Source organism: Xenopus laevis, chromosome 3L (genome assembly GCF_017654675.1).
Source record: "Xenopus laevis strain J_2021 chromosome 3L, Xenopus_laevis_v10.1, whole genome shotgun sequence".
Classification (NCBI taxonomy): domain Eukaryota; kingdom Metazoa; phylum Chordata; class Amphibia; order Anura; family Pipidae; genus Xenopus; species Xenopus laevis.
Genome location: NC_054375.1, coordinates 123,157,977 through 123,182,551, shown reverse-complemented (window position 1 = coordinate 123,182,551; position 24,575 = coordinate 123,157,977). Strand labels below are relative to the sequence as shown.

General features: G+C 41.4%; 1 protein-coding gene across 1 annotated transcript; it reads right to left on the bottom strand.

The window, feature by feature from the left end:
* Positions 1-3,610: 3,610 nt before the first annotated feature.
* On the bottom strand, positions 3,611-23,994 carry hacd3.L (3-hydroxyacyl-CoA dehydratase 3 L homeolog). Its single transcript, XM_018253295.2, has 11 exons — positions 23,804-23,994; positions 20,899-20,941; positions 11,997-12,070; positions 11,729-11,893; positions 10,586-10,637; positions 9,116-9,226; positions 8,762-8,889; positions 8,236-8,348; positions 7,889-7,995; positions 5,382-5,513; positions 3,611-4,616 (listed from the first exon to the last, which is right to left on the bottom strand). Exons 1-11 carry the CDS (start codon positions 23,879-23,881, stop codon positions 4,540-4,542), a joined length of 1,080 nt encoding a protein of 359 aa, XP_018108784.1. The 5' UTR covers positions 23,882-23,994; the 3' UTR covers positions 3,611-4,539.
* Positions 23,995-24,575: the final 581 nt, after the last annotated feature.

Here is a 24,575-nt window from a genome sequence, read left to right as displayed (position 1 = left end):
GTTTGTGGGGGTTATTTCACAGTTTGGGGGTGTTTAGACTGAAGAACTGCAAGTAGTACACATAGAGCGCAGCCCCCAGATTTTCAACTGCAATTGCCCTTATGCGTTGCTCCTGTTTTGGGGTATTTGGGGGCTGCGTCTCTATGTGTATCCATACATATGGCATATCGTTTTATTCAAGAGAAGTTTGTCTTTCAAATTGTCTGTAGTTATAGCATTTAGAACGGTGTTATTTTGTCAGATTTACATTTGTTCCTGCGTCTTAGTTTGCATTTTAGAAAAAAACTAAAAATGCAACAAAAAAGCTCTAAATATCATGATGCACTGGTAAAATGTGTTTGAATTTTGAGTGAAAACTACACCACCCCTAGAAACCTGAAGGTCTGTAGTTTTTAAAAATACCAAACATGAAGGGATAAGTTAGATTTACATATAAGTTATGCAGCATCAACTGTCACGTGTGCTTATCTACTTTGTTCTGGTGTAAAATTATACAAACTGCTGTTTTAGTTTGGGGGTTACTCCTGGACAAAGAAAGTGGGTTACTGATACATATTTGGTATCGTTGGACTTGGCAGGATCTGGGCTTTTAGAAACAGAAAAAAAATTCATGTAAAATTAACTTTTCTGTGGAAAAAAAACTCAAGATATACACAATTTTTTAACAAATTTTTATTTTTTTTACATATTTCACCCAAAATATACATTAAATCTCCTGAAAAGTCACAAAATTCCACTTGCATGTCGAAGCCCAATTTGTAACGAAAAAAACAATATATAATTTTCCTAGTTTCGTGGAGGTTTTCCTACAATTAAACCTTGTTAATCTGAACAAGTACAAAATGCTTAAAAACGGCTGGCATTTCGCGTAACCAAAATGTGAAATTCTGCTGGCACTTAAAGGGTTAATGTTCCTGTCTCTGGTGCTTCAGTCTGGCAGCTCAGTAATTCTGGTGCAGACTCTAAGGGCAGGGGCACACGGGGAGATTTGGGGAGATTTAGTCGCCTGGCGACTAATCGCCTCTTCTTTGGGGCGACAATCTCCCCCTACTGTCTAACGAACGATCGCCTGTGCCAATCTTCCAGAAAGTAGTAAAGATAACAAATCACACGATGCTCAGGCCATTAATTGACATACGAAAGTGATGTCTGACTAATAATAGTGACAGTTTCCCACTGATATCGTCAGATAATATATGCAGATTGATAAATGTTGGGACAATCCAAACACCCAATCCGAAAATCATACAAGCTTCGTTTCGGACGATGGTATCTTTGCGTCTATGGCCAGCTTTAGCTGTGGGACACTTTATTGTAATTGGTTTAGTTGTGACCCACTAAGAACAAAGCACGTAGACTCTGGATTACTGTGGACTTTTAAAGGATACACTAATATCTTTAGAATTATTTGGAATTCTCTGTATAGCCCCCAAGTCGCCTTTTTTTTTTTTTTTAGACTCCTGTTTTTTTACTGGAGTGATTTATTGCTGTGGATCCCCAACATTTGGGCTACTGGAGACAACATGAAAATAAATATAGAAATGGCACTCTGGCTGCAGTTTTATAAACGTGGTTACAAAAGAGGTTCCAATAGAGTTCACTACAAAAACACATTCACATCACAGTAGGACTGCACTTCACACACACCTCCAGTGTCCAAACTCCAAATGTGTTAGTAAATACACAAATTAACTCTGCACTCACACACAGGGTGATTGTTATTTGCAAAAAAAATAAAAAGATTGATACAGGGATCAATATCAGGGAGAGTGCAGAATGATGTGCCATCATGTTATTACCCATATGCTGGAGGAGGGGACTGGTGTAGAACAGGAGTAGATCCACAACTCCATGTGGCCCTTGGTCAGTGTTTTTGTCCAGCCAGCAAAATTGATATTTGGTGGAGTTCCAACTAGATATTTGTATTGGAGGCATTCCATTAGGGACACAAACTGAGCAGTATCAGTGTAAGTTGAATATATGGAGCCCTAAATTAATTTTGCTGTTTGGCCCTTTAACCTATGGTTATACTATTGCCTAAATGGGGGGGCAATAGGCTACGGTCTTACATTTATTTTAGATCATGTTGAACAAAAGACACACATCCATCAAATTCAACTTTTGTCCAATTTTAAACTTAACAGGATAGCTGATCCAGAGAGAAAATAACTCCAACCCCTCTCCAGTTTAGCTCAGAAGAGGAAAAATTATCTTCCAAACTCCACATATGCATTTGGATCACTCTCTGGACATGGGCTGGAGTGGACAAGTCAGTAAGCAGTATTTGCCAATGCAAAACCAGCATAAGACTTGGCTGTCTAATTCGAGGCCCAATTGGCCTTCCGAGTGGTGGTTTGGACCCAGGAGTTTTGTTTGTTTTAAAAAATATTTTTAATTTGGGCACCAAATGCTGTCTGTTAGACAATTTGCCTGCTACATGGATCTGTTGTGTTTAAAGTAGGGATGCACTGAATCCACTATTTGGGATTCGGCCGAATCCCTGGTCAAAGATTCGGCCAAATACCGAATCTGAATTTGCATATGCAAATTAGGGCAGGAAAGGAAAAAAAAACTTCTTTGTGACGAAAAGTCATGTGATTTCCCTACCACCCCTAATTTACATATGCAAATTAGGATCCGGTTCGGCCAGGCAGAAGAATCCTGCTGAAAGGCCAAATCCCAAACCGAATCCTGGATTTGGTGCATCCCTAGTTTAAAGCAGCTCTTCCCCACCCTCTCCCAAAATCTGAAAAGCTTTTGAAACAGCTTTTCCAATATTCATGGTTTTTAATGTTTTTTTTATGTAAGAATAATTGCAGCTTAAAGCAGTATATGTTTATCCCTTTCTGTTGGTTCGGACTCTTAAAACTATATCAAAGCAATCTCTTTTCCTCTACACCTTTTAATCAGCCAGGTGCAGAGAAAGGTATTAGAAAATATTGCTTTAAAACCATTAAAATATAATGAATGAATAGTATTTTTGCAGACGCGAATATATAAAATTCTTCTTCTGTCTCATGCAAGAAATTTTAAGCACATATCCCATAGGGTAGCAGCACATTTTGGCATTGTTCGCCAAAAATATGCAATCAAGCACAGGAATTTGTGTGGCATTCGGCTGGCACATTGCCAACATCGCTGCAAATGTTGGTAATTTGCTTACCAGAACCTTAATATTAAAGGAGAAGGAAAGGCTAAAATTAAGTAAGCTTTATCAAAAAGGTCTATATACACCATTGTGTACACATGGACTTCTGTATCAGACTTCCTGATTTCCATAAACACTTCTATACTTATATTACCACCTTTTCATACCCTCCTGGCTTAGATTTGTCTCTGTGGATCAGAGATCTGGGGGGTTAACTGACATTTTATATTACATTATTTTGTCCCTTTATACAATTACCTATCGTGGGAGAGTTATTCTAATTATGTAACACAAGTTAAGGTGGAAAATCATAACCACCTCATAATATGAACATCTCAATACCAAAAACCTTATGAAGACAATTTATTTCAATTGTGTTTATTAATAAGTAACAATGTCCCTCATTTTATGCTGTATTATGTGGCATGTGAAGTGCTGACGGAATAAGTAAAGGCTGAACCATTTCCAGAATAAAACATTTTTATTATTCTTGGTGGAGAAAACAAAGTCATGTGCAATATTTTAAAAGGAATGTGTTGGGGTTTTTTTTGCTAATAAAAACATTACAGAACGGATGAGGCTTTTATCCCCCTATAGGGCTGGTATTTCTGGTTAGTGATTTAGCGAATAGAATAGAAGCAATAAATTGCTCCTCCTTCCTTTTTTTCCCTTTTGTAGGTATGACAAGGCCTGATTTCCCCTGTGGCATGGCTAGTAAAGGCAAAGCAGCAGGAATTAACCCCACTATTCCGCAGGAAAATGTAAGTTTGGTGACAGTTGCGTCTTTAAAAAAAAAATGATATATGTTTGGATAATTGATGGAGGCTCAGTCTGATGAACAAGAGGTTAAATATTAGCTGCCCTACTTACAAGTTGCATGTAAGACTTATATTGTACATTTAACTATGGCAACAAGATTTTCTATATTGCCACCTTATTAACCTACTGTCTTTATAGCTTCTATGTATCCATAAAATATTAACCATATATCTACTGAGATTCTCATCTGTTAGAATTATTAAATTAAAAGTCTCTCTATGGCCACCCCTGCCCTGAGCTATGGCCTCAGCCAATGGGAATACCGACTGCAGCTGAGTCTATTAGAGTGGCCTGTACTGTAAGCAAATGCCATGGCTGTAAAATGATACAAACTAACTGACAGACCAGAAGCAGCAAGGGTTTTGCTGAAGTTTCGGACACCAGTTTGAATGTTCAGAAAACATGACAGATGGGACTGGAACATCTTTAAAAGGGATGCAGTGCAGGGAAAGGAGAGGAATGTGAGAGTAGGATGGAATGAAGAATTAGAATCAGAGTGGTTGGAGACACCGCTGCTTATGTCCCTGGGTGAGGTTTCCAGTGTCCAGTGCAGGGAACATACTGTAGGCTGTTTATTGCATTTTTCTCTTTCTGCTTCCCAAACGCCTGCGTCTTTGTTTAAGTAAATGCCGTAAATTGATGGCAAGTCCTTTTAGAAAAAAAAAAAAAAAAATTATAAAGTAAAAATTAACTATTTTTCCACTTTGAAACATTTTTTATTCCCCCCTTTTTCTCTGCATTCATTCCCCTGTTGCATTCCATTTGCCCACCTCCTTGGCAAATACTGTATGACTCCACCTGAACCATGCCAGACTATGATTAGTTAGGGAGCACAAGGAAATCAATGAGGATTAGGGCAGCCTTACACTCTGACCACAGACACATTAGGAAATATGAAGCAGGCAGGTATGAAAACAATTGGGCCTGGAGGACCCACCCAGGATTTTGGTTTTTCAGTCAAAACAAAAGCAAGATAGTACATTCTATGTAGCCTGGTGTCATGCCCCTTCAATATAACATTATATAGTGAATAAAGTAATCCCTCTTGTAAAAAATGTTACCGAGGACTTCCATGACCATATAAAAACACAAGGTCGAAGGTCAAGTGTTTTTATACAGGTCGTGGAACTCCCAGGTGACTTTGAATATCCTCAGAGTTTGCAACAGGGACTATTTTATTTATTATAATACACAATGTTCAGTGAGTCATGTGACAGAAATGACATCACTAAGCACCATTTAAAAGGATATCATTTACAAGATATTCATGGCTCTTGTGTATTATATAAATATAAACTGAAAGGGTTGGAGAATGACATTGTATCTGGTAGAATCGTGCGTGTGTTGTTGGATATATTAAATGATTAATTCAAATGACGGAGACTTTACATTCCAATAAATGTATCAGACTCACCCAGAAATATCAGAACCAAGTAAACAACAAGGAATACAGAGAAGCTGACAGTAAAATCAAGGGGTGGAGGCAGCCGCAGGCTGAATCTTCCTGTCTCATTAAAGATGGGGATTGCCTGGATAATCGATGCAGCTGCAGAGGGAAATCACAGTTACTGCTCTGTAGAAAATATTCACAGATTATCTTCAATACTCAGGGGCCAATTCATTAACTTCGAGTGAAGGAATAGAAGAAAAAAAAACTTTGAATTTCGAAGTGTTTTTTTGGCTACTTCGGCCATCGAATGGGCTACTTCGACCACGACTTCAGAAGGATTTGAACTAAAAATCATTCGACTATTCGATAGTCGAAGTACTGTGTCTCTTTAAGAAAAAACTTCGAACCCCTAGTTCGCCACCTAAAAGCTACCGAACACAATTTTAGCCTATGGGGAAGGTCCTCATAGGCTTGGCTACGTTTTTTTGGTCGAAGGATAATCCTTCAATCGTTGGATTAAAATCCTTCGAATCGTTTGATTCAAAGGATTTAATCGTTCGATCGAAAAGATTATTCCTTCAATCGTACGATTATTCCTTCGATCAAACTATTTGCGCAAAATCCTTCGACTTCGATATTCGAAGGATTTTCATTCCCCAGTCGAATAATGAGGGTTAATTAACCATCGATATTCGACCCTTGATGAATTTGCCCCTAAATCATTATAACTTTTCCTAAATATAACACTTTTTACTGTTGTTTTAGTTTTATTTAATCATAAAGATGGTTCTCTAGCACAAGTTGACCATAGCTGAGAATGACAATTTCTGTAGTCTAGTTACAGTACATCATGATAAAGTCTGTCTAATTTATACACAGGATTAGTGCACATGAATATCAATAACTACAAATATATAGGAGCAAAGTAATACTAAGACATTTGATCACAAACAAAAATATAGCTCACTTGTAATTAATGTTCACTCACTTGTATTACCCAAGTTCAGGCTGTGTAGAGGTATATACAGTAAACCAGAATAGGGATACTAAAAACAAGAAAAAGCAGTAAAACCCCACACTACCTTACTAAAATTAATTGAGATCTAATTATATAAGTGCTTAGTGCTATTATAAACATATGCTTAGTTCTCAATCAATTTAGCACCAACATACAATTAATGGTATTTCAATCGATTGTGTTCTATACAAATAATTAAAAAGATTAAGGTGCTCAAGTGCTATAAATCAGGTGATGTGACCCGCAATAAAATGTATCTGCACACAATTGATGAATAACCTAAAAGTTCATGGTTCTTATATGAATTAAATAAGGTGCTAGTGCTGTAATTATAATTTTAAAGTGAGTTCATGGTATCAAACAATTAAAAATAAAGCGTCAGCAATTCATGAATAAAAGTTAGAAATTAGAAAATAGCATAGAGGTGGAGTTGTCCCGAAGAAACTAGCTGCGTTGTTCTAAGCCCTGGGACACCACACGTGGGAGAAAGGCAGAACACTGAGGACTGTGGTCTCGTTAATACGTTTAACTGTCTTGTAAGGAGAGCTAACTTTGCTATAAAACCAACAAATCCTCAGTGCCTTAGAGATAAAAGAGAATAAAAGGAATGAATGCTGCGCTAAAAGCGCTACAATTCCATTAAATTTCTCTAGATCCGAGATTCAATTAAAGTTTAAAAAGGCAAGATTTCAATAGGGACAACTCCACCTCTATACTATTTTCTAATTTCTAACTAATTTTCTGACGCTTTATTTTTAATTGTTTGATACCATGAACTCCCTTTAAAATTATAATTACAGCACTAGCACCTTATTTAATTCATATAAGAACCATGAACTTTTAGATTATTCATCAATTGTGTGCAGATAAATTTTATTGCGGCTCACATCACCTGATTTATAGCACTTGAGCACCTTAATCTTTTTTATTGATATATAACACAATCGATTGAAATACCATTAATTGTATGTTGGTGCTAAATTGATTGAGAACTAAGCATATGTTTATAATAGCACTAAGCACTTATATAATTAGATCTCAATTAATTTTAGTAAGGTAGTGTGGGGTTTTACTGCTTTTTCTTGTTTTTAATAATACGAAGACATTTGTCATTTGAATTTAATGCCACACACCTTAGTAAAACAGAAGAACTGAATAAAATGTAGAGGGAATTAGATGCTTTATGTGTAACATAGTAAGTTATGTTGAAAAAAGACACATGTCCATCAAGTTCAACTTTTTGACTCTATTTTAACCTTCCTAACTGCTAGTTGGTCCAGAGGAAGGCAAATAAAAAAAAAATATTCGAAGCCCCTCCAATTTGACTCAGAGGGGGAAAAAATTCCTTCCTGACTCCAAGATGACTAGTCCCTGGATCAACTTGTACTATGAGCTATCTTCCATAACCCTGTATTCCCTCACTTGTATACTTCTTGGTATTTTCAAAGAATTTCTTCTTTATTTCTGCCACTGATATATGTGGACCTAAAAGTGTGGCTGTTAAACAAGGTACCTTCTGCCAGTGCTCCAAAGGGGTAAAGTGGAATCCAAATTGTGTATCTAATCCACGTTAGCAGCATCCACTCACTGTCTAGGCAGGCCAGCATGTAGAATGGGTACCTGGAGGGGAAACAGGTGTCAGTTTGCCTCTGATAAACTGATCAGAGAACTATATGCATGTTTGTAAAGAAAATCACATTGAAGAGAAGCTGGTTTGGAAGCCACAAAAGCGTGGGGTTTTTGTTTCACTACTATGGATGATTAACTGTTTTTAAAGCATTAATAAAATCATTTTTAAGATCTGAAGTTGCCTGGTGCTCCGTGAAAAATTTCAAGTTGCCACAATAAAGAACTACCTACCTGAAAATTTCTATGGAGCTCCATAGGTAGAATATGAAGAAGACGATGGCTTTTGTCTGCATTTCATCCAGTTCCCCAAGAATGAAAAAGAGAATGAAATTCCTACCCAAGACCTGAATAATGAAGCGGAATGTGTTTGTTAGAATTATTTGCATTTACATTCAGCACTGTCTAAATATTACTGTGCTACTTCAATCTAATGTACTTATACAGACATTTCCTTTACAATAACTAAACATAAATTGTACACAATTTCAAGGTTTAATAGAATTTTGTCACAAAAAACACAAAGGTGCTTGTTTTTTATTACATCTATGTTGTGCCGTGTGTTGTCAAGATCACAGGCATCCACTGGATAAAAAGCAAAAAATAAAGGACAATCATTTTTTTTTTAAACATCATTATTTCTTCAAGCTGGTGTTCAGAGATCAAAAAGATATTAAAAAAGGTTTTAGTCTCTTTAAAAAACAGTTCCCCAAAGCAGCTGAATGAGTTAGCAGTTAGTGCACAATCATTCTCATTATACCTGGATCAATGCTGGTGCAACTCCTGTTTTCACCAATCCAATTAAGGGATTTATAATCTCCAAAAGAGCCAGAGTCTGACAGAAATACATCATATCGCCCATGGTATTAAAAGTATCATAAAAAGAGTCTGGAAGGAGACAAATGAGAGCAAACTGAAAATCACAATAAAGACAGGGCATTTGGTCTTCCAAATGATGCTTCAACTACAAGTTTAGTTCCCAACCACCATAGCATGGACGAAAGAGCTATAATATACAAGTAACATTGGAATCTTCAGAGAAGAGCTTATATTTATTTTAGAGGACGTCTCTCAAAGCCCAGCAGCGCATATCCGGCGCATTGCTATTGCTTACCTTGCCCAAGAATGAAAAGTCGAACCGTCATGTTAACAAAAATCCAGGAAAATCCCAAGAACTGCACAAGGTTATACATGAATAAATAGCCACGCTTCAGATACAGGAAAGCTGGGGGTGGACAGAAAAATAACTTAAATTCACAAAAACACAGTTGTAGAAATAGGGATTTCTTTTTGGTCCTTAAGAATTATTTACTTTCTCTCAAAACAGACTTTGAGACCCTCATAACTTCTACAGACCAAAAGGCAGACAATGAGGCAGAAAGATTGTCTCTTGCCCTGCTAGGTATGGTCGTCATTTTTAAGACCTATCTAAGCCAGGAAGAGTCATTTTGTGTGGGTTAAAGGAGAACTAAACCCTAAAAATAAATTGGCTAAAAATGCCATGTTTTATACACTGAACTTATTGCACCCGGGTAAAGTTTCAGCATCTCAATAGCAAACAGGGGGTCACATCTTGGAGAGTGTCTGCGACACTCACATGCTCAGTGGGCTCTGAGCAGCTGTTGAGAAGCTAAGCTTAGGGGTCGTCACTAATTATCAAGCAGAAAATGAGGTTGGTCTGTAATATAAGCTGATGCTACAGGGCTGATTATTAAATTCTGATGCTAATTGCACTGGTTTCTGAGCCGCCATGTAGTAATTATCTGTATTAATGTGAAGTTATATCTGTATACTGTGAATTTATATTCTGTATATACTGTATATTTTGAGTAAAAGCTCAGTAAGTGACAGCAGCACAGAGAATGTGCAGTGAATTAGTAGAAAAGACGATGGGGAGCTACTGGGGCATCTTTGAAGGCACAGATCTTCCCTGCTAAAGGGCTGTGGTGGCCTTGGGCTGGTACAGAAGCCCAAAATATAATGTACAACATTTCTCGCTTACTTCTTTAGTTAGGCTTTAGTTCTCCTTTAAGAGTACCTTGTAATTTTCATATTTACTGTAACCAGCACAATCCTTTATGTACTAGCGCCTTCTTTCATGAAGTGCTCTGCCCTACTGTGACCTATACCAAATCAGGCGGAGCAAATTATTAAGCCCCTGGGTCAATAATAACATTACATGGTGGGTCTGTGCAGATCCATTGGCCAGAAGAACTGCATTCATGGCTTGTGTGGTCTTCATCAAATATGATTTTCCAGCCTTACTTACAGCCTTACTCAATTATAGAGATTGGAGTGGCTATCATTGTGGCCCTACATGCAAACAGTCTGACAACCCTAATCAAGAATGGCAACAGCAGAACACTGCCTGTCTACGGCTGGCTTTAGAGTTTCGTTTTCAGCCTTTTGGGTTCAACCCAATCCTATGGCTCAACAGCCATAGGATACAAATGTAGTTGGGGTACAGGTCTAGTCACTTTTCACTTATTTACTGCTGGGAAAACTCAACCAGGCATAGAATGTATTTCTCTTCAACTGGATTTTTGTACTCAATCACAGATACACATAAATAAGCCAGTCTTACGATCTTCTCGTTTTCTAGATTCTGTTCTAATTTTCGTTATTCTTTCTTCTTCCTGAAAGGGTTGAACAAAACACAGAATTCAGTGACAATGTTATTTATTGTACCAAAACAACAGCAGTCTATGAAAGGTTTGCAGTATCATTTGCAGAATTTGCAGGAACCATTTACCAGTTACCATGTATCTAGTGAGGAAAAAATAATGAAAGCAAATTCACTTGATATAGACTACCTAACTGGGTCAATGGCATATACCGAGGCAACCAAAGCACCCTTAACCACTTGTGTCCAAACTTTGGTGCTACTGAATGGGAATGTGGCACAGTGAGTATTGTGAGACAATCTGATAGCAACCAAATTGTGACGGATATACATAGCGCCAATCATAGTGAGACTTGAAGATAAAATGTAAATGAAGGTTCCAATACTGCAAATGCTTGGACTGTTGTACTTATAAATTCAAAGACTGAATATCGCTTTAACATTAATGAGATAGTACCATGAAGTCTAGAGATGAATTCTCGAGATCTAGAGTCAGATCACAGACTTAGGTAACCCAGTGCATTAAAATCAATAAATACTTATGTATAACAAGCTACCGTACTTCTCAAACAATTAAAGGCATGGCAACTGGTCACCGTAAAGTGTGTGTGTGGGGGGGGCACCAGAGTGACTTTTATACGCCTAATCAATCTTACAGAGAACAGATCACGCAAGGTAAGCAAGCATCTAAGGGGTATTAGCATTATGCCTGTCCCAGAAGCCCATTTATGGTCTACTATGGTGTGCTAGAGTATCAAGCCAACCTTTCTTGTGCCTGATGATAAAGTTACATGGAGAAAGACCAACTGATACCAAACGACCTCCAGTTGGTGATTTAACAGGGTCCGATGAGTACTAAGGCCATGCTAATTAAGAGAGACGGCCCATGTAGGCCTTGGTTAGCAATGGCCTATTCTGGGGTAACATAAATAAGGAGAATGCTGGCTCATACAAAAAGCAGCTGTAAACAGAAAAATTATTGTTGAAGTTAATTCTACTCTGGCCAATAATATAGCCAGGCATGAGTACAGATATTATATCCCCATATCCTACTTATTGCCGTAATGTGAATATTGTTTTAGTCTCTGTACAATATGACTATACCTTCTCTCGCAGTTCCATCTCTGCATCTGATTCATCTAGCCAGCGATCACAGTCTGGTGCTAGGAACCGAGGCTTGCGTTCCTGTTTGATCAACCGTGGCCACCAAATCTTCTCGCTCTTCTTTACAGTGATGCCAACCTGGCGCTGAGTTGATCTCTGTATAAACTGCAGAGCAAATAATATAATACATGGTACACAATCCAACAGGAAGTCAGTTTCCCTGATAGGATCCTTCTAATGCCCTGCCTCCGATATGGACAGTACTTACCTTTGGCTTTACAGGTGCGAAGAATTCCAAGGTAAACTCGTATATATTAACCCCTTTAGCTCCATGTCCTTGGGCTTGGAGAAACAAAATCACTTGTTATTATCGCAGTTGTAAAAAAACGTAATTACAACTTTGAATGTGATTCTTTAAAGGGGACCTGTCATCTAGACATAAAAAGCTGTATAATAAAAGTCCTTTGCTAATTAAACATGAAACCCAAATGATTTATTATTTAATTAAAACATCCATACCGGTTATAAATGCAATTAAAAATCTTAGCGGTCAATCACATATTGAGGACAGTCAGTTACTCTTTCCATTCAGCACTTTCTAGATGTCACTGTTCTCCTCACATTCCCCTTCCCTCCTTAAGGTCTATAATTATGTAGCCTGTGCATAGGCATGAGCTTTAGGCCCGCATTCTGCGGCATGCACAAGATTTTGGGGTGATACAAAGCTTCCATTAATAACAGTGTTAAAAAAATGGCACCTGCCTGCTTTCTGTGATCGTAAATTCCAAGAATGAAGGAGACAACATTTAAATAAATTATATAGTGTGGGTAAAGTTAATTTTTCTAAACAAACATGATAGAAAAGGATTTAGAATTCTTTCTAAAAGTGACAGGTCCCCTTTAACCGGAGACAGAGTCTCAGAAAATCAGAAATAATGGCCTAACTTTAACAGATCTAAGCTCTCCAAGTGCTCCTGGTTGTTTTCCACCAGGCTTTGGAGACTGGTCCACATGAATTCTGAATGTGTAAAAGGAAAAACATTTTTGTTATGTGTTTTGTTGTAGTTACACTTAATAAAATGAAATATTATATAAACATAAAAAAAGTATATATATATATATATATATATATATATATATATATATATATATATATATATATATATATATATATATATATATATATATATATATATTCATATTCAGCATGCTGCTTGGAGGTCATCTTCAACCAATCTCTCTCCTTCTCTTATCATATTAAAGGGGTGGCTCACCTTCATACAACTAGTTGTTTTCCGATAGATCTACAGAAATAACGACTTTTTCCAATTACTTTCTATTTTCTATGTGTCACTGTTTTTCTAATATTGAAGTCTAAAATGTCTTTTTTCACCTTCTAGAGCAGCTCTGGGTGGGGGGTTCGCCGACCCTGTAACCTGTTCTAAATGGATATATTTAGTTGATACATTTCTTATCATCTTTCTCACCAGTACTGTGCTGATTGGTCCAGGATAATCACATGTCCGTCGTTTGTGTTCCCTGAAAGTGGAACTTCCTCACGGCATCAAAAGTACAAAATCGAACGGACTGCTGCTGATGAATTAAAGCTTTATTTTAATAAAAATTACAGTGCGTAATGTCCATTACTACTGACGTGTTTCGTGCCCTTTGGCACTTCCTCAGAGTATACTCTGAGGAAGTGTCAAACGGCACGAAAAGCGTCAGTAGTAATGGACATTATGCACTGTAATTTTTGGTAAAAAAAAGCTTTAATTCATCAGCAGCAGTCCGTTCGATTTTGTACTTTTAATTGAAAAGAAGTCTTTATTTCTGGGGAACAATCTGAAAACAACTGAACTGTAAAAGAGAGATTTTTGTACTTACCGTTAAATCTTTTTCTCTTGTCCTATATTGGGGGACACAGGCACCATGGGGATGAAGATCCTGCAGCAGGAGATTGGACACTAAGTTGTTAAAAGTTGACTCCTCCTCCTGCTCTGGGTTTCATCCCCTGTCTCCTCCTAACAACCTCAGTTTCGACCGAAGAAGGAGCATAATGACCCAAAACAGAAGAGGAAGTTGGAAACCCCCTTAAAACCGAAAACTTAGTAAAATATCGGAAAACATCCACTAAAATACGAACTGTAATAACAAGTATATAACTTTAGTCAGTAACAGTGTCAGAACAGGGAGGGAAGGCCTGTGTCCCCCAATATAGGACAAGAGAAAAAGATTTAACGGTAAGTACAAAAATCTCTCTTTCTCTTGCCTAATTGGGGGACACAGGCACCATGGGGATGTCCCAAAGCAACCCAGAGGGCGGGACACTGCGTACCCCAAAAGGCGTTCAACCAATTACAGTCTGTAACACCTTCCTCCCGAAGCTGGCTTCGGCTGAAGCTAGTGTGTGTAGCCTGTAGAAGCGCGTGAAGGTATGAAGGGACTTCCAGGTGGCCGCTCTGCAAACTTGTTCCGCCGAAGCTTGGTGTCGGACTGCCCAAGACGTGCTGAGAGAGCGGGTGGAGTGAGCTCTCACCTTGAGTGGAGGTGGCTTTCCCTTCAGGGCATAAGCCCGAGTGATCGTAGTACGGATCCACTTAGCGATCGTCGTCTTGGCGGCCTTGGAACCGCATTTAGGCCCCGTAGGAATGATAAAGAGAGCATCAGTCTTCCTAACACTCTTGGTGGCCTGCAAGTAGGAAGTGATAGCGCGAACAACGTCCAAATTGTGCAGTTTACACTCAAGAGGATGCTTGGGATCCGGACACAAGGATGGTACAATGATATCTTGGTTCAGGTGGAATTCCGAAACTACTTTAGGTAGAAAGTCCGGAGTAGGCCTGAGCACTACCTTGTCCTTGTGTATGATGGTGAATGGTTGCTTGCAGGAAAGCGCCGCCAGATCCGACACCCTTCTAGCCGATGTGACGGCCAAGAGGAAAACCACCTTTTCAGTCAGAGTAGAGAGAGGCAAAGAGTCAATGGGTTCGTAAGGATCCTCCTGAAGAACAGAGAGAACTAGGTTAAGATCCCAGGGAGGTACAGGATAACGATATGGAGGCACCAACCTCGTAGCGCCTTGAAGGAAAGTTTTGATATGACTCCTGAGTGCTAGTCGCTTCTGGAGCAGGACAGAAAGTGCTGAAACTTGAACCTTCAGTGAACTAACCGCCAGACCTTTCGTTAAGCCTTCCTGCAGGAAAGAGAGGACGTCCGCTTCTTTAGCCTTCTGAGGATCCAACTCTCTGTCCTCACACCACATGATGAATGTCTTCCACACTCTGTGGTAGGCTTTTGCTGAAACAGGCTTTCGGGCCCGAAGCATGGTGGGTAGGGCCTCGGCAGGAGCTCCAGCTCTTCTGAGAACTAGGGCCTCAAGAGCCACGCCGTTAAAGCCCACTGATGAGAACTCGGGTGAACGATGGGACCCTGAGTCAGGAGATCTTCCCTCTGAGGCAGATGAAATGGTTCGCCCGACGCCAGCTGTACCAAGTCTGCGAACCACGCTCTTCTTGGCCAGAACGGTGCCACCAGAATCGTTTGAGTTCCTTCTCTTTTTATCTTCTTGATGACCTTTGGTAGCAGCGCCAGGGGTGGGAAAATGTACGCTAGGGAGAATTGCCAAGGGATCACAAGAGCGTCTACTGCGTAAGCCAGAGGATCCAGGCTTCTTGCCACGAAGCGTTGAACCTTTCGATTGCTTCGGGACGCCATCAGGTCGATGTCTGGAAGTCCCCATCTCTCCACCAAGAGTTGGAAAACTTCCTGATGAAGGCACCACTCTCCGTGATCTATCGTTTCTCTGCTCAGATAGTCCGCTATCCAATTGTCGACCCCCGGTATGTGGACCGCCGATAGGGCAGGAACGTTGTGTTCCGCCCATTCCAGGATGCTGCTTGCTTCCCGGAGGGCTGCTTGGCTTCTCGTGCCGCCCTGATGGTTTATATATGCAACGGCTGTTACATTGTCGGATTGTATCCGCACTGCTCGACCCCGGAGTAGGTGGGTCAGGTTCTCTAGGGAGTATCGAATCGCCCTCAATTCCAGGAGATTGATGGAAAGTTTTTTCTCTTCTCGATCCCAAAGGCCCTGGACCGTCGTTTGCTCTAGTACGCCTCCCCAACCCCGTAGGCTGGCGTCCGTCGTGAGAATTGTCCAGTGGTGTGGGGGAAATGGTTTTCCGCCTGCTGTGCGATGTGGTTGGAGCCACCAGTCGAGGGAGAGTTTTACATTGTGCGGCAGGACTATTCGGCGATCGAGATCCTTCCGATCCCTCCTTTGTTGAAGTAGAATGGTATGTTGAAGGGGTCTGGTATGGAATTGAGCGTATGGAATCGTTGGGAAGGACGCTACCATCGTCCCGAGAGCCATCATGGCCACCCGCAGGGAGACCGTGGGAGCCGTCCGAATGGTCTGAATCCTGTCCTGCAGGGTGGAGGTCTTGTCCCGTGGGAGGAAGGCTCTCCCCTGCCTGGAGTCCAAGATCAGACCCAAGTAGTCTATTGTCTGTGTCGGAGTTAGAATGGATTTGTTGAAGTTGATCATCCACCCTAGGTTGGTCAGGGTGTGTAGGACCTGGGTAGTGTGGCGATGAGCTGCGGATGCTGATGGGCCCTTTACGAGAAGATCGTCCAAATAGGGAACGACCGGTATTCCTTTGAGTCTCAACCCCTCTAGTGCTGCCGCAATGACCTTGGTGAAGGTGCGAGGAGCCGATGAGAGACCGAAGGGAAGGGCTACAAATTGCCAGTGTTGACCGTCGACGAAGAATCTGAGAAACTGGTGGTGAGCCGGGTGGATGGGTATGTGGAGGTAGGCTTCCTTGATGTCTATTACTGACATGAATTCGCCGTCTTCCATAGCTGCCAAAACTGACTGGATTGACTCCATCTTGAAGTGACATTTTCGAACAAAGGGGTTGAGGTCTTTGAGGTCTAACACTGGACGTAGAGACCCATCTTTTTTGGGTACCATGAATAGGTTGGAGTAGTACCCTCTGCCCTTGTCTGAAGTTGGAACTGGCTGTATGGTCCCGGCCTTGGCAAGGTCGTGTATGACCGAGAGAAACCTGGCTTTGTTGAGTCTGAGACTGGGCAACCTTGAAATGAAGAATCTGCGGGGTGGTCTTTGCGTAAAGTCTATCAATAGTCCTTGTGAAACCACCCGAAGGACCCAGAGGTCCCGTACATGATTTTGCCACACCTCCCGAAAGAATTTGAGTCTGCCTCCTAGTGGGATCCTTTCGGGGGTGGACACCCCTTCATGCTGAGCTGGACTTGTCCTGGGGGGGCTTAATTGTAGTCTTGTTGGAAGACCAGCTGGGTCTTTGTTTGCCCTGATAGCGTGATCGGAAATTCGAGCTGGATTTATCCGTCTGTGTCTTGGAACGTTGGCCTTGCCTGAAGGGACGAAAAAAGGGCCTTCGTTTGAAAGGAGGTCTCTTGGTCCTAGTCTGAGGGAGTAGGGTGCTCTTGCCACCCGTTGCCTGGGATATAATTTTGTCAAGCTCGGCTCCAAAGAGTAATTTTCCTTGAAAAGGAAGGCTGACTAGTGAGCGTTTGGATGTTAAATCGGCAGACCACGATTTCAGCCACAAAAACCTCCGAGCCGCCACAGATTGGGCTGAGGCCTGTGCCACCATCTTCGCTGCGTCAATTGCTGCATCGCCGATATAGGAGGTAGCATCCGCAATCTGAGACAACAGGTTGTCAGTAGTAGGATCCTCTGAACCAATAAGTTGTGCTGCTTGCTCCACCCAGACCTCCATGGCCTTTGCGACCCAGGCAATAGCGAAAATTGGACGAAATGCGGAGCCTGACGCTGTGAATGCCGACTTGCAGAACCCTTCGAGGCGTTTGTCAATAGGGTCCTTGAATGCAGCCGCGTCTGCTACAGGTATGGTGGTGTTCCTTGACAGTCTGGAAACCGGAGGATCTACTGCTGGAGGTGTCGCCCAGAGATCGGTGCACTCCTGAGGAAAGGGGTATGTTTGAGAGAATCTCCTAGAAATCTGAACCCTGTGGTCAGGGTGCTTCCACTGGGACTTTATTAAGTCGTCGAGTTGTTCGTATGCTGGAAATACATGTGAACTTTTCTTATGTCTTTTGAAGATGTTCTTGGCAGGTTCAATAGTCGTGACTGAGTCTTCAATGTTAAGTGTGTTAAGTACTGCTTGTATGAGACCTTCGACCTCCTTTTGTGTTCTCGGAGAGTCTAAGTCTGGATCCAGATGCTCCTGGTCAGAGTCATCCTCTGATAAAACTTGGCCTTCCTCATCGGAGGGAGTGAAATTTTCACCTGGGGAATCTGGAGGGGAAAGAGCATGCCTTTTAGCACCAGTAGGACATTCATCGAACCTGGGAGGGTGAGAAAGGCGCTCAAGGACCTTGTCTAGGGTCTCTGGAATGCGGGCCAGGTTTTGGATGCCTGCAAGTGAGAGAGATAAAGCCCTAACTAACTCAGAATCAGAAGTGCTGGCCATTGGAGGTGGCACCGAGTCTGGTGGTCTGCATGCTAAACACACTGAATCAGCCGAAGCGGTGGAAAATTTAGCTTTGCATTGTGTGCAGGCCAAAAATGAAATTTGAGTATGGGAGCGAGTAAGAGCTGAGGACTTGGAGGTCCTGGGCTCTTCTGTTTTGTCTGCCATGATGCTCCTTGTAAGGTAAATAAAAGATCTTTTTTTTTTTTTTTTTTTTTTTTTATGAGACAGGGGCCCCCAGCCTAGTGTGGGGTGGATGGCAGAGAGGGTTCTTTGGCGTGGATGACCTGCGGAGACAGATCAAAGGCACATGGGGTAAGAGACCTTGAGAGCTAATGCCTAAGATCAGAAACAAAAAAGGTACTTGCCTTAGGGAAAAGGAGTAGCTGTAACTCCGTTGCTGACCCTGAGTAGGACACAGAATGTACCAGGCAGAGTCTTGAGTGCCTGCTGTAGGGAGCCTGAGGCGTGTTGCGCAGGAGAGAATAAGATGGGCGCTGGTAAGGGAACAGGTGCGGCGCAGTGAAAAGGCGCGATACACAGGCAGCGTTGGGCGGAAGCGGAAGCGCTTTCCAGCTTGGAAAGCAAGAAGACGCGCCAGAACCAGAAGACGGAAGGAGCCGGAGGAGAGGGAGTAGGCCCTAAACGGAAGAGAGGGAAGGGTAAGGAGAGCCTGGAGAGCCTGCATCGCGAGATAGGCCACATTGCTACCATGTAGAGAGAGAGATGTGGGGGTAAATAAAATCATACTCACGCAGTATGCCAGCTGGTCCATGCCCTGTAGTAAGATCTCCCTAAAGAGATGACAAATAAAAATATATATGAAAAACACATATATCTGTATTTGTAGCATACAGTGCAACACCCAGAGGGAGTGCACAGCGCTGCTGCAGTCCTCCGAAGAGCGGGAAGCAGCGCAGGGAGATAGGAGCAAGCCTGCAGACCTCCGTAGAGCGGGAAGGCTGTAGGGCATCTAAGTCAATAGCTGGAGGGGCTCTTGAACGGATCAATGGCCCCTTAGTGTGGCAAGATCGTAACACGTAGTCCTGATCAGTTGCTCCAGCCACAAGGTATATGTCTTCTCCTTCTGAGGACACTAAATGAAACTGAGGTTGTTAGGAGGAGACAGGGGATGAAACCCAGAGCAGGAGGAGGAGTCAACTTTTAACAACTTAGTGTCCAATCTCCTGCTGCAGGATCTTCATCCCCATGGTGCCTGTGTCCCCCAATTAGGCAAGAGAAAAGTGTTTGGAAGGTGAACAACCCCTTTAATCCTACTGCCAAAACCTGCAGTTTCTTCCTTTACAATATTGCTAAACTACACCCCTTTCTTTCCCAAACAACCAAACTAATTCATGCCCTTATCCTATCCTGTTTAGACTATTGCAATCTCCTACAAACCGTTCCTCCTGACTCCCACCTCTCTCCCAGGATCTTCCTGCTCTCTCCCAAGAGGGAACCTATCCCACCCCAATTAAAATCCTTAGCATGGCTGCCTGTTAAGCAAAGGATAGAATATAAATGCATTCTGCTAACATTCAAAGCCCTTCACTCCTTTGCTTCACACTACATTTCTTCGCTTGTCTCACTGTACATTCCAGGCCATCTTCTCTGCTCCTCTCAGAGCCACTGTCTTTTCACATTATCCACATCGACTGACAACTCTCGTCTCAAACCTTTCTATCTTGCTGCTCCTTATCTCTGGAATTTCATCCCTGAATTCCTCTGTAAGGAGTGCTCTCTCAATGTCTTCAAGAAAAAACGAAGAGACTACCTTTTGGAGCTCTAGAACATTAGTCTAGTCCTGGTAATACTGCATGGACAATGCCTTTACCTTGTGTACTTTTTCCCCTCCAATTTGTATTGTTTGTATGTTAGCCAACCACCCACTTAGACTGTAAGCTCTATGGGGCATTGACCTCCTTCCTACTGTGTATTTTACCACATAGCACAAGCTCTGTGTCCTTATATGAGCTCTGTTTATTGTGTATAGTTAATGTATTTATTGTCTGACTTATCCTCCCTGTGTGTTCTTTTATATATTGTACTTTTATTTATATTGTACTTTTATGCTGCATCTCCTTAACAGAGCTTTACAAATAGTGTTATACATACATACATACATATTCTTTGGAATCATGCAAACTTCATTGAAAATGAGATACTTTTATGATGTCTTATTATTATTTACAGTGGCCATTACACTATACCATATACTACATAATCATATATGAAAATACAGCCATCTAATCACATGACGTAGCAGTTTCCAGTAACTATACAGTCATTTATCATGAGTAAAAATCTGTTTGGACGCGGACCTATGTTCTGATTACATGATCTCCCACCCATATTCTACTAATGTTGCAAAAAGATTTTTTTTAATTTCATCTAGTATGTGCCAACTCATCTTATAAATGATTAGACTTTGCAAATATGCAGAGCTACAACTAAAACTCTCTGCACTGACCCCAACTAGTTCTGTTTAGAAACCGTCTGCTTTATTTGTCTACTCAGTTGGGCTTCATATGAAATGCTCCCCATACCTCCCTAAGACGGACTCCTTTCTACGGAATAATTGAAAGAGGAGACACACCTTTTCCTATAAAAGAGAATTATAACCATAACCCCCAGTAGAAGAACATCCGGATTCTACCTGATGGCGATGAGAGGACACTATAGAACCTACCTTTAAAATGAAGTACATTGTCAGAGATAGTAATGTCTGGGTTCTATAAGAATAGAAAAAACACAGGCTTTACACACACAAGCTATCAACATGTTTCATTAAGGTGACTGCCTGCAAAAAAAAGTCACTGCATACAGTAATAACCTAGCCATTTTGCCCACGTTTTATAGCTTTGAGGTTATGATTACATTACTTACAGATAGATGATCGATTATTCACAAGCAATGATGCACAAATGGAGCATGTAGGCATATGGTTCCTGCTCTCTTAGTGCACCTTCATCAGGTATAGGCAGTGGTCGGTGCATTACCACTTGTGGAAGTACAGCATTCCTGGTGCTGACATGTTGGGAGCTGTAGTTTTATAACAGCTGGAGAACAAGACATGCATGCATTTGACCTAAGGTCAAGTAATGGAGACTTATGAAGTCTCTTCCATCTGTTCTTTTTTGTTTTTGAGACAATTGTCCTCAAGTTACTAAGATTACAGCAAAAGTGAAACATACAGAGCTGGTTGCCATCTGCCGTCTTATTGTTAACTTATACACATGCGGATGTACAAGCACACGAGCTTTGTGCCTATTCTGCACCATATATGATCATTGGTAACTTCCCCTTTTCTAATTGATGGAGAGACTTTACACTTCCTGTATTTTTACAGAAATGTTATGATGACTAATTTGTCCGGAACAAGAGCCCAACACCCTACATATACTGGAGCTAAACCTGGTTGAAAATAACTGTGTGCTCGGAATGGCAGGCAGTTAGCAATAAATGTAAGATGCACAACTGGCAGTTTCAAATTAGGATAAAGATAAGAGTACAGTTTAAACTGAAGAAGAGGTGGCAATGATGTCTGCCTAGACTGTAAGCTCTAAGGTACAGTGGCTTTCTTGACATGCCTAGCACTGTGTATAGCAAAGGTGTAAGAGGGGTACACCAGGCAGATATAAAGGAGCTGGATACAGCGACAGTGGGAAATAAGACAGTATTATAGTTATAATGGGATAAAGGATGTCTGGAGTAGTGACAGGTATAATATGGTTGTATACAGGGACAGTAAGGAAGATTAGATTACAATTAAAATACATAAGTACACAGGTATAAGGGGAGTTGGGAGTACTGACTTGCACATTGGCGTAGATACAGTGACATTGGAAGGGGATGTTGGGTGTTCAAGGAGGCTTAATGAAGTGGCAGTTGTAGGGTAAGACTAGGTTACAATGATATCACCAAAATATTTTTTTTTAGAGAGACTCACCGCGTAAATGAGGAGGCTCAGGTGCTCTGCCCCAAGCCTTCAGCATAAGGGAGCATCACCTTGTTGTTTGTAGTGTAGGCACTCAAAGAGCAATCCTCCAGGCAGTAAAAACTCTAGGCTCTATGAATAAGTGTTGTGAGAACACGAAATGAGTATGGCTGTAATCCATACTTGTACTTCAAATAAAGACCTTTTTACTACAACTGCCTGGAGGATTGCTCTTTGAGTACCTACCCTACAAACAACTAGGTTACAGTGATGGCAGTCGTATGCTCAGTTGTAGGAGAAGTGATGGGCAATGTCAGATGCTGACGGGCGGATACAGCGGCTGGGTTCCATTTAAAACAGATGTAAACAGGTAGAAGGGGTGCTGGGCTCACAGCAGGTATAACAGCACCAGATATAATGACAGTTATGTGTAAGAGGTGTGAGTTAGGTAATACATGTATGAGTGTTTTAGTTTTACACAGGTAATGGCATCCACATGTATATTTCTTACACCACATTATTAGTAGGCAACAGTACCAATAAATACATTAAAATACATTTAAAATTAAATCAACACTGAAGTGACAAGTAAGAAGAAATTCAAGAGGATGGAGACTCATGGGGGCAAATTCACTAACCGCGAAAAATTCGCCAGCGCTGGCTTCGCGCACATCGCAACACTTGGCCAGGCGTAAATTCGTCTGGACAACGCTAATTCACGAAGATCCGAAGTTGCGCACGGGGTACCAAACGCTGGCGAAATTACGCCAGCAAATTACGCTCAGTAGTTCGAAGTTACACTAGCGTTGGCTAATTAGCATACGGCGTGCAGTTAAAGTACAATGGACGTATATGCTGCAGCAAATACATTACACTACACAAGGCCAGGGAACCGTAATAAAATTATATAAAGTTGTTATATTGCCCTACACATGTGTCCACAGTATTGTTTAGGTGCCATATGTTATCAAATGTCGGGGGGATGGAGGGTACCCCAAAAAAAATGTAAGATCTTTTTCAGTCTATCACCCTTTAAGGGTAAGGCCACATGAGGAGATTCCAGTGAGGCAACTTCGGGCGACTATAGAAAACGCATCGCCGCGTGTGCATTAGCGCAGGCGACTTTTCATTGTAGCCTATGGGGAAAAATGATGAGGCTGTTCAGGGAGATAGTCGCTCAAAAGACGAGGCGATTAGTCACCAGGCAATAAAATCTCCCAGAATCTCCTCGTGTGGACTAGCCCTAAATAGGAAAAAACTCCAGCATTTTTTGGGCGAATTTAGCCACTTTACCCTTTAGTAAATGTCCCCCATGGAGCTTCCAGCTTAAGTTGCAGGGTGTATATGGGAGGTGGCAGGTAGAACTGGCACTGAGTAGTGTTCCAGTTGTAGAGCAGAACATGTAACATAAATAAAAGGGAGCAGTTTAGGGCATTTGGGAAAGGTACAATGAGGCTGGGCACATATAGGGAGGGCTTGGTTACAGCAGATATATACGGTTCTGGATCCAGTGTCAGTTACAGGGCTGTGCTTCCATGATGACAGCAATGTATATACACACAGAACAGAGATCTTGTTCAGCCTGTGTTACTGTATGCTGAGACACAACAGATGATGAGGAGCAAGTCACTGGTATCCCTCACAAGCCCAGTCCTACCTGCACATCGCTCAGCTCCACCCGCAGGTACAGCTCGTGGTGCCTTTGTGCCCAGAACACGTGCGGTGTCAGGCTCATTCCGCCGCTTGCCTCGGGTCCCTCTCTCTCCAGGTACTGCCGCTGCTAGAACAATCTGAAGGTGCAGCCGGCCTCTCGTTACGCCACCCAGAGGAGGAACTTCAAAACCAGCGGCAGACATTTTTTCTGAGGGCAGAATGCCATTACAGATAAGGAAGCAGTGGCTCTATAAAAGGACAGCGTTGCAGAGCAAAGGGACGAGTCCTAGCAGCAGCTATTCATCTTAACGTCCAAAGGGCAGTGAATTATGTGCCTAAGTTTAGATATGCCCCAGACCTTCAGCAAAGGGGAGTCAATCATGAAAAATTGTAGTTGTAGGCAGGCACCAATCCGAAACATCCAGAAGTAGAACCCAGGAGCCCAATGTTTAAATACTGTAGTACAAAAATACTTCTTTTACATTATGTATAAAAAATAAAAGCCTTTTATAAATACATACTATGTAAAAGTACACAATAAATCAATAACATCATGGAAAACATAATAAAGTATATCAAGGTTTCAATTTTTTATTTTTTTGTAAAGCAGGAGAAATTCAGAGTTTAAACCAAGTGGTCAGGGGTTCTTTTACCTCCTCGATTATTTTGAACAATTTAATCAATTCCTATTACACTTAGGAAGGACAATGTTCTATTATTACAATCTGAAAAATGTTTAGCAACAGGGATTACACAGTTTTCTTTTGTAATATTAA